The 14888-nt window shown below is 39.4% G+C and overlaps 1 protein-coding gene across 10 annotated transcripts in view; it reads left to right on the top strand.

Moving 5' to 3' along the window:
- ZDHHC14 (zDHHC palmitoyltransferase 14) overlaps positions 1 to 14888 on the top strand; it is a 61516-nt gene that overhangs the window by 14154 nt on the left and 32474 nt on the right. For 8 of the 10 annotated variants that reach the window (XR_013392213.1, XM_028723761.2, XM_028723768.2 and 5 more), the window contains exon 2: positions 9236 to 9408. Coding sequence is in view for 9 of the 10 variants with exons in the window: in XM_028723761.2 (XP_028579594.2) it covers positions 9236 to 9408 (173 nt within the window). In the remaining variant the exon portion in view is untranslated. The remainder of the gene's footprint in view (positions 1 to 9235; positions 9409 to 14888) is intronic. The other 2 variants (XM_028723760.2, XM_028723758.2) reach the window with 1 other exon arrangement.

Raw genomic sequence — 14888 nt, 5'->3', positions numbered from 1 at the left:
AGTAAATTGCTTGAGGTTTTTAATGGCACTTTCTCTTTTGAACACTGCTAATTTTCCTTTTGCAACTGTACAGCAGTATTTCAGTGTCAAATGAATGTTGTCATTGACAAAATAACCAATGGAGTTGTTTCATCTGTAATCCTAAAATTTGGTTTTTGAATGAAACTTGCAGAGATCAAATTCTTACAGATGAAGTATAATATATTTCTCTTAGTATTCTTTTTGTAATTCTTCTGTATGTGAATTTTTAAGATAGCTTCTTGAAATAGAATGCAATTTAACTTCTTCACTTCCTCCCACTTCTGCCTAAGATCTATTCCCGGATAGAGTCCTAAAGTAAGCATTGCTAGGGGAATTATATTCTTGCTTTGTTTTACCCTTGATTGTGAATAGACTTCAATGCTATCCTACTACAGTGGTTTACAAATATTAATTTGTTGTTTCATCATTGCCAAAATTAGGATTAAGCATAATTTAAAATTTGGCCAGAGACCATAGCCACAATGTGTGTAAACATCTGGCAAGTATATGTCTCATAGTTCTGAATAATGAGTTATTTTGGGCCCCAATCTTGTTTATATAAACAAAAACATTTAGAACTTTTCTACACATGTTACCTATTTCCTGTTGTACAAAATTGTTGATTTCTTGACTAAGCAGTGTACTGGGATTTCAAATACTTGATAATATTTAGAAGAATTAGTTGCATGTTTTCATCTTGTCCTTCTGGGATGACAAGTTCTGGCAGAAATGCAGTATTTTGCTAAAAGGACACTTGTAATTTAGCAGGCATCTCCCATGGTTCCTGGACAGTATCTGCTCTTAGGTGTTCTGTTCAACACTAGCATCACATTGTATGATAGCTTGCATGATTGAATTGTGTGCTTTTTCTCATACCTGTCTAGAGTATGACAATATAAATTGTGACAAGGAAATAGTTTCCCTTAGAGTGAAAGGCCATCTTACAAGGATGGTCTTATGGCATTTTTCAAATACTTGACTCAAATCTGCCTTGGGCTTTTAAAAGTTACTTTGAAGTTGTATTGGCAAATTAGTTCTTTTCTGTAAGTAAGTGTGTGTTAAATTACAGGAATATAAAGGACACACTAAGTAAGTGTGTGTTAAATTACAGGAATATAAAGGATTAATGATATTTAAGAAATGGGAATACTGTATTGGCCTGAATATAAGCCTCACTTTCCCCCCCAAATTCTGACCATGAAAAGTTAAAGTGTGACTTATTTTGTGACCTTATGGTATGCAGCCAGGAGCACGGGGCAAACAGCACCAGGAGCATGACAAAGTGGCACCCGCCCCTTCCCCCAAGGTTCCTCCCCCGTCCTCTCCCCCAAGGCTGGGAAGGGAGACAGCGAGGAAGGGGAAAGGCTGTTGGCAACGCAGCGTGCCCCCCCAAAAGTATGCAACCAGGAGCAGCGAGGAATGGAGCAGCTTATATTCGGGTATTTTTTCTTTTCTTTTCCTCCCTCCAATTTTAAAGTTATGGCTTATATTCGGGTGCAGCTTATATTCAGGCCAGTACGGTCAATTTTACACCTTGTATATTTTGTAACACCTTAAAAGTTTAGCAGCTGTTGTCTATGGCAGTCTTTCAATTCAAGGGCCATACAAGGGGTGCCCAAACTTTTTTCAAAGGGGCCAGATTTGATGAAGTGAACATGTGTGAGGGCCAATCAAAGTTTTGAGCTTTTTTTAGGGTTGAAGTTGCTGAGCTTTTTTGGGGGGGCTGGTTATCCCAGGACATACTGTATACTGCCACGAGGGCCGGATTAACGGAACAGACTTTGGACATGCCTGGGCCATACCAAAACTAATATATGGGAGATGTGCAGGTGAGGAAGCCGAAGCATTTTTAACATCTAAGACAAAGGTGCTAAAGTGGACCATATATGGACCACCAAAAGGTTTTGGGTGGCCTACCAGGATCCCCCAACAATTCTGTGTGATCTTTTAAAAATATATAACTATTACTGGTAATCCCTCCACACCAGTGTTTCCCAACCTTGGGCCTCCAGCTGTTTTTGAACTACAATTCCCATCATCCCTGACCACTGGTCTTGCTAGCTAGGGATGATGGGAGTTGTAGTCCAAAAACAGCTGGAGGCCCAAGGTTGGGAAACACTGCTCCACACAACACACTTTCCCCAATTTTTTCACAGCTGATTAATTTCCTTTGTTGGGCTTCACCAAGTGCTCTCAGGTAATTTTTGCCATTTTAGAGTCAGTTGGGGTTCCTGTCCTCCCCAACGCCATAAAATTAATTATTTCCTCTTTCTGCTTCTAGGTGCACCATTAATAGTACAACTCGGTGGCAGCCTGTTCACTTCATTTCTATTGACTGTTGTTTTTTCTCCAGCTAGGTTGCCTTCAGCAGCTGATCATTAATAATCATCCCCAAGTGCTGCTGAAGGCATCAAAGCAGGAGAAACAATGCATCCAGCAGGGAATAGAAATGAAGGAGAAGCATTAAAGTTAGCACCTCCTGCTGATCACCTTAGTGAAAAAACGTACTTGAAGGAATTTGGGGTGAGGAAAGAAGGACTTGGAAGAACTTTGACTTAGAAAAAATCAAAACAAAGAAAAATAATCACTTAAAAAGAAAAGAAAATATAAATAGAACTAGTTTAGGGAGATTAGCAAAGGGGACAGACTGATTTTTGATGGGCAGTGAATAAATGGTAACATTCTTGTATGATTTTTAATGGATACTAAAAAAAACCACTTATGAGATGTGGTAAGTGAATGAACATTTATTATGTTATGTCAACATTTTAACATACATGTTATCACACAGGATTAGCAAGAACTTTCATTATCATAAAGATTTTTGAGCTGTGCATATGTTATGGATATTTTATAACTTTTAGTTTGTTATGTGCATTTTTTATTTTCATGCTATGTTGCAAGCTTCACAGAGGCATCTGGATGATCATTGCTGAAACCAGATTACTGGTCCAATTGGACCTTTATTGCGTTCCAACAAGGTATCCTCAGGTTCTTTTTGCATGATTACCGTAAGTGCCCTTTAAAATACACCTCACCATTTTTTACATACACATGGGCATTTCCAAAAAAACCTGCTGATGAAGCATAGTTGTGAAGAGATTTAATTACTAAACAGGTTGTTCCTGGTTTGAATGTCAGCTCTGCCATAAACTCGCTAAGTGACCTCTGGAGCATGTCTTTCACCCACAGTTCTCTCATCTGCAATATGAAAGATGATAAAATTGTCTAACCTAACAGGGGTTTTGTAAGGATTATGTCAGAGACATGGCTAGCAGAGAGGAATCTGCAGAGGGGGAGGAAAAGGCAGAGGAAAAATGGAATTTGATTCGTGCACACGAAAGTGAGATAAGCCCTTCTCACTCTGGATTGCTGCCTGTAAGTTTTAGTAGCAGCACAGAGATGAAGGAGCAGGATGCAGGTGGTAGTAGGGGGTTGTATTAAACTCTAGAGGAGGAGGAATTGTCTGCACCTGAGTCTTCAAGAAGTAGGAGGTGGAGCAAGCGATTAGAACCAAGGAAGACCAGCAGGAAGCGGGGGTGGGGGTGGGGGGTGGGCTTGGCTTATATCTGGCCTTGGAAGGGGCCGGAAGCCAGTGGAGTCAACTGACTCCAACAGTGAGGAATGAGTTATGGGAAGCTGGGATTGCTGTAAACCTGTTGTTGATAAATAAACCTCAATTATTTGAATTGCCAGTGTGTCGTGTCTTGTGTGAGAGAAGTGCTAAACCTGACCGATTATGCCTAGACAATGCATGTGAATTGTTTTGAACACCTATGACAGATATTAAGTAATCCTAGTGCAGGACCCATAAACCTCCCCCCCTCTCCATGCAGACATGTATCACCTTATTCTGAATGGTTCATTCAGATTTTGTTTAAATTTGTCCTTAATAGATTACGATGCATTTTACATCTCAGTTTTAAAAATGAAACTGGATTTATATCATGCTCGATTGTGGTTTATTGTGACAGGAATGAACCTAGTCAGCCTTTAAGGCTTGTGTGTCCTTGAGAAGTGCAGACGTTTTGCTACTGTTTTTTTATCAACCGTAGCTTGTTGTGTCATCCAAACCTAACAAACCATTACAATTCGTATGAAACAAACCAATTTAAAACTGTAGATTATAAAGCTGCCTTTTTTCAGTATGTCAGTTAAAATTAACCACAGTTTAGAGTTCAGATATGCTGAAATGTGTTTAATTAAAATTGGAAGCAAAAGTTTCTAGTCTTGTAGACATGCTCGGGTAGAGGAGGGGTGGGCAAATGAATGCAGAGGGCACCTAAACTCATTCCCAGTATGATAAACCACAGTTTATCATTATGTCCAAACCTCCCCCTTGTTTCCTAGGTCTTAAACTTGAAAATGTTATTGGAGAACTGCTAAACGTATAGCAAGCAGGAACGGAAAAAGGTTTAGAATGTGTGGGTTGTTACACAGAGAGAGTCTTGGATACCTGCCTCATACTTCTTATTAGTAGTGTGGTACATCTTGTTTCTTTAAACATGTGAGAAATAGTTCCATGCTGATCTGAAGTGTCCATGTTTTCAAGTTTTACTTTCTAGATATTGGATGCAATCTACCCAAAGTTGAACACTTTAAAGTTTAAAGTTCTGTTTCAATGACATCATAATACACCATTATTTTATGATGACACAGCTTGCACTTCATTTATAATGTAAGTCACAGAATGTGGAAATCAACACAAAAACCATGAATTAATTCTCTTATTGTTTAGTACCCAGCAGTTTCTTCCATTTAGTCTTTTCAGCTTTGAAACAGAGCATGTCTAAATTAGATTGGGACTGAATATCCTCCTCTTCCTCCCAATACATACATACTTTTGGAGTGTTATTCATGTCTTACAAAAGTGCAGGGCTTTCTTAATGGCTTTGTGGGTTTTGCTCTTTTGTTTTTGAAATCCATTTATTTCTGTTGAAGGAACTTTCTATTCTTTCACAGGAGGCAGGTTCTTTGTACTTCTCCCCACTTCGTTATACAGTAAAAAATGCCTTTGTTTGGTAGAAGTCAACAGAATAGGCTGTGGTGTGTGCTTGGTTGTTGTTTGTGTGTGGTGCTCACAATAGTTTCTCTGGTTTGCAAATGTGTCCATCGGGCCAAAAAGGTTGGTGACTATGTAGATTATTCCTGCTTTGTATCACTCCTTAGGTGTGTTTGGTTCGGGCGGCTTGACCATAATCTGTGCTCAGTATAGCAGTGTTTTTGTTTTTTTAAAACCCAGATGCAGCAGATTAAATTCTCTGGCAATTTCTGTTTCCTCCCATTCTCCTGTAAGCCGTCAAACACAAAGTATCTGAGTGTTAGAGATAAACCGGGGAAGGAAAAGCAGAAGAACATGTAGAAAAGCTTACTGTTAGCTTAGTTTACTGGTACGTTTGATATTTGTAGTTTTGCAGATTCAGATTAGAATCTTGGTCTTCTGCAATTTAGCACTGCAGGTGGCAACAGGATTCAGTCTGAACAAATGATTTTTTTTTTATAAAGTATTTTGTAGCCAGTTTAAATGAATATTTTGCAATTAACATAGTAACAGTTGCAGTTTGTTTCGGGAATAGACAGTACTGTCAGATCACCAAGATCAAAGAGAATGTGTCTGTTCTGGCTACAATCTGAAGCTCAGTAAATACTAGTAAAAACTGTCCTTTTTTCTAGGTTTCCTTTTAACGAGTAACTTTAAATATGTGAGCTCCCTGTACCCCTGGCAAAGTACAGTCCTGTAATTTCTGTTGGTTTTGACACCGATTTGATGTAAGTGTCAAGTGGGATCATGCCCACTTCTTCCTCCTGTCTCCCACCCAGATCCACCTCTCCTTTCCCTTTTCAGTATTAGCCATGGTGTAAAATCCCTGGTGAAGAACTTGTGTCCCTCCAGATCTTGCTGAACTATAAGTCCTCAACCAGCATGGCAAATGGTTAATGATGATAATGGGAGTTGTATTTCATCAACATCTGTACACTCAGAGGGTAGCTAGCCCTAGTGTGGACTTAAATCAGCACCAAAGCTTGCTTGCTTATTTTATTTTATTTTATTTATTTATTTATTTATTTATTTACCTACCTACCTACCTACCTACCAACCACCCTTCACCTGAAGATCACAAGGTGGCTTGCCATATAAAAACACAAAAATACATAACATAGTAGCAAACAGGAACAATGCCCCCCTCCTGTTTTAAAGGCCATAGATAGTTTAATTAGCTAAAGGCCTGGGAGAAGAGGAATGTTTTTGCCTGGTCCCTGAAGATATGTAATGAATGCTCTGGGAAGAGCATTCCACAAATGGGGAGCCACCACAGAAAACGCCTGTTCTTGTGTTGCTTCCCTCCAGACCTCTCATGGAGGAGGCATACGAAGAAGGGCCTCAGATCATGGTCACAGGGTCCAGATTGGTTCATATGGTGAGAGGCAGTCCTTGAGGTATTGTTGTCCTGAGCTGTTTAAGGCTTTTTAGATCAAAATGAGCACTTTTAATTGTGCTTAGAAACTCACTGGCAGCTAGTGCAGTTGGGCTAGGATTGGTGTTATATGCACAAACTGTCTTGCCCTAGTGAGCCACTGAATTCTGCACTGAGAAAGCTAACAACTGTTTGCTTTACACTAGAGTTTGAAAGCAGGATTTGGTGCTGGTTTACTAATGATTAAAGAAACCATGGCACAGAACTATGCTACTGTTAATACTGAAAAGGAAAAGGAGGGAGAATTTCTATGAGTCAGCAGGATGCTCCTTGTCTGCTAACTATGGTTATTGTCTGTCATCATACTTGGCCAATTCTGTAACAACTTCACTGATTGCTAGCTTGCTGAATGCAAGGGCCTGGTGCTTAATTACTTTTAAATCTGGTCACAGCCTGTGATCTACATACCTTAGAAAGTACTTCTCCCTCTGTTACGCCCCATGGTAGTTGTGATTGCTACACTGGACTCTGTTTTCAAGCACGTTTGCTATGGAATTATCAGCTGTCAGAAACAGGGTCTTCATTACTGTCACCTCATGGCTCTGGAATATCCTCCCAGATGATATATAGAGCCCTTTCTCTCTCATTTCTTTTGGGATAGTTCTTATTCCAGATGGTATTTGGTTGTTATGATCTATTATGCTTTTGTTATAATTTTCCTCTTCTAAGTTATCTGTTACGAATTTCCTGTTTTAGTGTGATTGTTGCATTTAAAATATGTGTATTGATATTTTGAGTTGCTTTGAATTGAGGACAGTAGCCTATAAATACTTTAGTGTAATACAAATAATTAGGTGCTACTTGTAAACACACAGATTGTGAAGTGTAAACCATGCCTGTGAAGACCTGCTTGGATTGAGTGTATCCCGTGGTGAATTAGTTCAGCATGAAAATACATTCCTGTAGTTCCTTGTGAGGGAATTTACACCATTCATCACAGTGAATCATTTGTTCAACTCTCTGCACACAAATTCAGCCTAGACTGGTATGCATTCATTGCAATAACCCTGAAATTCACCAAGTAAATGATATATACCCATGTGATCTTAATAATTTAAGCTTTTAAGAAGTTCTAGTTCTTAAATTAGGATACTCCAGAAATCAAATTAAAAGGGTTGTGTTTATTTATTTAGAATACTTATGTCCCCTTTTATTGTCCAAGAAGAGACTCAAAAGTGGTTTGCAAAAGATTTTGTAGTATTAGGAACAGAAATAACATGAAGTCCATATGGCACCAGATTTATAAGGGCAGCATTTCCTGCGCTCATCTTTGGTCTTTGCTGGTGTTATCAGGCAGCAGCTTCCACTGAAGCAGCTAGACTTCATTCAGCCCATGATAGAAGCAAGTCTTCTCGTTTGTCAGTTGCCAGGATTATGCTGCATAACAGCATGGATACATTGCAGAGGTCATAACTTGCTTTTCTGCAGCTGTCTCTTTATACAATATAAAATGCTGGGCATATTGTTAAGTTTTTTTAAGCTAATATCTAAATTTCAAATATCTGTCAACAATAAAAAAAATAATTAAACATATTTATATACCTCTAACTCATATAAATATCAAGGCGGTATACAACAATATATAAAATAAAATAAAGTAAAATAAAATATAAAACACCATAAATGCAATACAAAACGATCATAAGAATCATAACACTGGCTAATCAAGAAGTTTCAAAAGCTGCATAGACCTGTTGGCATAGAAAAGTATTCAAGAGACGCCTGAAAGTCAATGGCAAGGCTGCTCTTCTGTACATAGAAGAGTTATCTATTTTCCAAAAGGGGCTTGAGTCCTCAGAAGCTTATCTTGTAATAAATCCGTTAGTCTTTAAGTTTTTGGTTTTGCTGCAAGTGATTAAGATAGTTATCCCTCAGGAAACATTTAATTTTTTAAATCAAAGAAGGCAGGGAGTCTAAATAAAACTGGAAACTATATTACATTTTAACCACACTGCTATACATACCCAGAACATTAAAAGAGATGCCATTTATAAAAGGCTTTGCATCTCTTATCAATGCATTCTATCCTTTTTTTGTTTTTGTACATAACATCATTCTATTGCCTCACTTTAAACAAACATATAAAGTGGGTGTTGATTTTGCAGGAAATGTTACTAAAGTGTACAGAAGGAAATGATCTATAGTAAACCGTGGGTTCTTTCACTGCTTCTGCTCCATTTGCTCCAAGGAGAAGTGAATGACTGACTCGGGAGATCCCATGTTAACACAATAATTTACTGATGCCTAGAAAATAAGGTGGGAAAATAGAGTGTGAGTCTGGACCTGCACCAGAGCCCTGCTTGAGTACAAAATGTTGGTGGTGGTGGAAAATATAATCTGAACGCACACTCAGAAATTTTGTGAAATAAATAAGTTCTCAAATAAAATTTGAAATTTTTAGGTTTTGTGCTTCGTGGGGAAATAACTTCTCTAAGCTGGTCATCTGGAATGGCTTTCCAGGAGTTCTCTCCCCCACACCTAATTCCCTTACAATATTGGAAATTACATCAGCAGCCTTATTACTACTAATAATAATTTGATTTCTTACCCTCCCTTCATCATAAGGTCCCAGGGCGGAGTATAGCAATTTAAAATTCAATCTTAAAAAGTTAAAACAAATTACATTTATAGGAATAGGGTGGGTCCTGAAAAATATCTCAGGTGTTTAAAGCCAGGGTAAAAGGTGTATTATGCAGTATTAATAACCCTTAAACTTTCAATTTTTCTCTGTTTTACAGTTGTCGATATTTATCAGATGAGATTACACCTGCTATTCCTGCAGTAGGAGCAGTTCTGTTCTTTTTTGTTATGGGGACCTTGCTACGTACTAGCTTCAGTGATCCTGGAGTCCTGCCTCGTGCAACACCAGATGAAGCAGCAGATCTTGAAAGACAAATAGGTAACACTGAAGGTCTGTTGTTGTCCCATCATCTTCTTTGTAACTGTGTGTGTGTGTGTGTGTGTGTGTGTGTGCGTGCACACACACACACATGCATGCTGAATGGCAACCTCACATACTTGTTCTTTTTTCTAAAAAAGAGTGAGTTTTGTAATTTTTCAGTTCTAGGGCAGTGTTAACTGGAATGATCTGTCTTGTAGATTTTCAAAAGAAGCATTTGTGTTTACAGTGATATTGAAAAGGAGCAACAATGACTTCTACAGCACACTCTCAAAATTCAAAATGTGACTACTGGTCCAAAACGGTTACCAACCGCTGGTGGGGAGTGTCTGGCCAGGAATGGAGTGCTTATGTCAGGGGTGCCAACTTGAATAAAATATTGTGGGGCCCAGGTAAGCCCTGCCCCACATAATCAATCACATGACTCAGAGGACACAAACTGTTTGACTGGAAATGTCCACCAACTTTAGGGGAGGGCAGCCCCCTCAAATATTTTATTGTGGGGGCCAAAGCCTAGGAGTTGGCTCCTATGGGTTATGTGAATTCACTTTCAGGAGACACAGGCATATAGCAGTGTGGCTTTAATCTCTCCCTGCTGATGGGCAGGTGGGGACCCAGAGGACTGGAAGAAATCCAGCAGTGGGTCAAGGGTTCGCCATCCCTGATCTACACAGTTGGGGGTACTGTACATCTGGATCCATTGCTGTCACTTGAGGCTCAGGTGGCCATGGTGGTGCAAAGTGCCTTCCGTCAGCTTCTGCCAGTAGTCCAGCTGTACCCTTATCTGGGCAGGGATAGTCTAACTTCTGTTGTCCATACTTTGGTAACCTCTAGCTTAGATTACTGCAACAGGTTATATGTGGGGCTGCCTCTGAAAAAGGTTTGGAAACTAGCTACTGTATTGTAGATTTTAGCTGCCAAGTTGCTCACTGCGGCAAGACGGTTTGAGCATATAATGCCAATCCTGGCCCTACAGCACTGGCTGCCTATTAGTTTCTGGGCCCAATTCAAAGTGCTGGTCTTGACCTATAAAACTTTAAATAATTCTGGACTGCATCTATCCCCTTGTGAATCAACCTGGACCTTGTGATCAGCATCTGAGGCTTTTCTTTGTGTGCCTCCTCCACAAGAGGTCCAGAGAGTGGCGACATAAGGATGGGCCTTTTCTGTGGTGGCTCCCTGCTTGTGGAATGCTCTTCCCAGGGAGGCTCGCCTGAAACCTTTGTCACATACCATTAGGCAGCAGGCAAAAACATTCTTCATCTCCTAGGCCTTTGGCTAATTAAACAATCTATGGCCTTTTAAATTGGGGGGAGGTGTACTTGTTTGTTATTATTCTATGTATTTTTGAGTTTTTATATTGTAAACTACCCTGTGATCTTTGAATGAAGGGCAGTATAGATATTTAATAAATAATAATCTAAGTCATGAAAATGCTCTATGTATTAGACAATGGTGGCTTTTGGTTTGTTTGCTGTCATTTTGGTGAGATACCTGTTATATGAAAGCTAGGATCTAAATGGCACCTTAAACCTAGGTTATGGCTGCAACAACGGAATGTCTTGGCGCGCTTTTTTAATAACAAGAATACAAAGCTGAAAATGAATGAACTGCAGTTAAAATAATATGTTCATTTTTTACATGGTCTAGTCCTTCCCCTGCCCTCCCCCTAATATTTTTAAGGGGGAAGTGGGGAGGTAGAAAGGTCCTCCGTGCCTTCCACTCTGCAGTTTTAATCTGAAATCTCAGGCGCAGTACTGCACCCAGAGCTCAGAAACTGCTTGCACTAATGAAATTCCCTGTCACAAAATGCGCCTAGAGCAATGGGATTTCAAACACTGAGGATAATGTTGTGTCATTGTTTCATTAAGTTGTTTTATACTTTTTCTTTTTTATTACTGTCCCCAACCCTCAATCATTCCATGAGCAAATGTTTAAATCACCCATAAATTAGCATATGGAGTTCACCATCTCCGATCTAAACTGTTGAAAAGCTTTTTATATTTGTGTAGTGATGGGCTAAATTCATTTTTTCTAACAGGAGGTAATGTCAGTTTTTACATTAGAGGTATTCCTCTGTCTTTTATTTATATATCTGCAGATTTATAAATTCCTTCACAACCAAAAGTTACTGAGGTGCTGTACAAACAGTACAATACAATAAATTAAAATAAGATAAAATACAAAAAATACAAAACCCAATAAACTAAAAGCAATATAACAATTCCTGCAATTGTACTGTTATCATTTTATTTTTAAAAGCCTTCTCGTACAAAAATATCCTCAGTAGCTGCCTAAACATCAAGACACAAAGGGGTTGGGTAATTTCGTTTGATAACTGGAACATAGACTTTAATCCAGCAAAAGTTCTAAATTGTTTTGCCAGGCTCCAATATGGGCCACTGCAGAAGTTTCAAAAAAGCAGGATTGGAGGAAAAGGAAGTAGTTAATTCTTCCATTCCCATTTCCTCCAAGACCCATGAGAAATGCACATTTTTGACATCACATTGGGCAACATGTATCTGCCCCTGTCATCAAGAAATGACTGAAGTGCAAGTCATTCCTACTTCCTCTCTATCCCTGCTTCATTGGAACACCGAGATAATCCCTTAGTGTTTGCTTCAACTAATTTCCTCCATCTTCCAGCATATTTGAGATCAAATCTGGAAGACTGGGTAAATATCCAATGCAGCACCATTGGGGTGTTTTTTTTGTATTTTTTTTCTCCTGGAAGAATCTTGCAACATTAAAGTTTGCTTTCAGCATTTTAAATGTAGATGGTCCAAATAAAGTGTTCGTTTGTTGCTTTGAATGAGCCAACTGCTGTTCCCTCTTTCCCGCTATAAATAATGAAACTGCATAATAAGCCTTTGGAAACAGCTGTTAATACAGTATAAATAAGTTAGAAGAGAATGTTTTATGTTGAAAGGTACTGTCTTGCATCTATTCCTGTAGTGGTGAAACCAGATGAAGTTACAGGTTAGGAAACCAGGGAGAAAATTGCACGTAGTTTTCTTGGCTAAGAGCACAGACTTTTAGACTGATAACAGTATTTATGAACACTTGCAAATGGAGGGATTTAGCATTTGTTCACTGTACAGGTTTGAGGAAGGAGATAAGCAAAGAAGTTCGTCCTCTAAATAACATTTGCATATGTATTTGTATGTATATTTATGTGAGGGCTGAATTAAGAATAGAGTTTGGAGGACTTGGTCAAGGACCTTTTTCATTAGGTTGGGGCATGGTTACGGTAATTAAGGTCATACTGAATCTTCAGGGGCTTGTAATTCCTACCCTAATATTACAAGGCATAAGGTTTTATTGTGCCACTCTGCTTATTTATGTGTGTACTCTGGCAACCAAGACTGCTTTCAGTTGGTTATTAAATTTAAAAAGATCCAACACGTTGTGATTATCTTAGAGCATAATGCAGAATAAATGTATTAGGTGCTATCTTGCCATGGCAAATACGAGTATCTGGGAATTTGTAAAATTCTTTGAGCAGATGCACTGGAGTGGATGCTGTCTGATCATCTTGGATGTCATTACATTTATACTTCAGCTTTAATTTGATGTCTTCAGTTCATTTAAGGATTTCTAATTTAATGAGTTCTTCAGTTTGGGCACAAAGTACTTCTATTTGGGATAGTTAATTGCACTCATGGTATTGATGTGGACATATTAGTAGTTGGTTTAAGTGATCATTATGCAATTTGATTAAGTTTCTGTTCTTACCAAACAGAGTGGCAGAAGTATAAAGAGCCTTCAGATGTTAGCTAGTCACACAGAATGCAGTGTTTGTTTTTTAAAATCCTTATTAATTGGAGGATTGTCACAGATTTTTCCTGTTCTCAGGTACTGCAAAATAGGCCATATTAACTACCCTTACAAAGCATGCTGCTTTTGTGTACTAACACTGTGGTGTTCCTGCATAATAAATAAAGTCATTTTCCCATTTGCTCTCAATGTGCGTGCCACGTTTTTATAGAGTATTTTAGGTCAGGAAGGGATAATGTTCACACAAGTACATGCATTCAAAATTGCTGTGCCATAGATTTCCTGTGATGCCCTTGTTTTCTAAGGGAACCTGCTATTACACATTACAACTTTGCTTTTGAGAATTCCCAAATGAGTTTCAGAGCTTAATCTGTCCTGTAAAGTTCAGAGTAAGTAATAACTAAAGAAATAAGAATTCTATATGCCGTACCAGTTTGTTCTGGTTTTCTTCCCATCCTCCTCCCTTGCAAAGGTATGGATACAAAAGCATCACATTCAACTAAATGAAACAGTGTTTGACCTTGGTTTATCAATTGTGAAAGCAGGGACCCCTTCTAGTGTGGACTAATGTCACAATAACCATACATTACGCAGAAGTAAAAAGGTAAAGGTACCCCTGCCCGTACAGGCCAGTCGTGACCGATTCTGGGGTTGCATGCTCATCTCGCTTAAGAGGCCGGGAGCCAGCGCTGTCCGGAGACACTTCCGGGTCACGTGGCCAGCGTGACGAAGCTGCTCTGGCGAGCCAGCACCAGTGCAGCGCACGGAAACGCCATTACCTTCCTGCTATAAAGCGGTACCTATTTATCTACTTGCACTTAGGGGTGCTTTCGAACTGCTAGGTGGGCAGGAGCTGGGACCGAACGAGGGAGCTCACCCCGCCGCGGGGATTCGAACCACTGACCATATGATCGGCAAGTCCTAGGCACTGAGGTTTTACCCACAGCGCCACCCGCAGAAGTAATCCCCACTAAATTCTATAGGGATGGCTACCAAGTAGGCCTGGAGCCTGAACTGATCAATCTTAAAGGTGTCACACAGAACTGTTAACAAGGGCCCCACTAAACTTTCAGCCCTATGGAAAAAGTTTACCCCCCCCACCCCAACTTTTTCGCTTCTATGGTTTTCCCCCCCATACTGTGGAAGGATAATAAATGGACTAAGGTGTAGGAGACCAGGGTTAAAATCATGGTTCATCTGTGAAGCTCCCTAGGAGACCTTGGACTATTCATTGTCAGCCTTTGTCTCAGGGCTGTGAGCAGAAAATGTGAAAGAGAATCCCAAATGCCACCATAAGTTGTTAGTAGTACAGAACAGAAATGTTTTAATTGGAGGAGATATGTCCTCAAAGCATTTAGAGCAAAGTGCAAATTTGCCACCACCAACATAAAGTTGCCTTGCCAGCAAAAAGGGCGCTTCAGAAGGTGCCAAGTGCTCTGCTGGAGTTAAATCAGGTCACAGAAGGCCTCTCAGGGCCACAGATGACAATAAGGATGCAGCAGAATTAACAGCATTAGGAAGAGCAACAAGGGTTCTAAGTATGACTTTGTGTAGCTACACTCATCTAACAGATCTTTATGTGAATGACGATCGGACTCACTTGTTTTAAGTCAACACACAAAAACTGGCCGTGTGAAGGTAGCAACATGAATAAGCAAATTCTTTTGGGTTTGGTTGCTACCTTTCTACTCTGAAATAAGTATTACTGAATTCAA

Source organism: Podarcis muralis, chromosome 3, assembly GCF_964188315.1.
Source record: "Podarcis muralis chromosome 3, rPodMur119.hap1.1, whole genome shotgun sequence".
Classification (NCBI taxonomy): domain Eukaryota; kingdom Metazoa; phylum Chordata; class Lepidosauria; order Squamata; family Lacertidae; genus Podarcis; species Podarcis muralis.
Note: the sequence above shows the minus strand (reverse complement) of the source record. Positions and strands in the feature narration are given on the sequence as shown.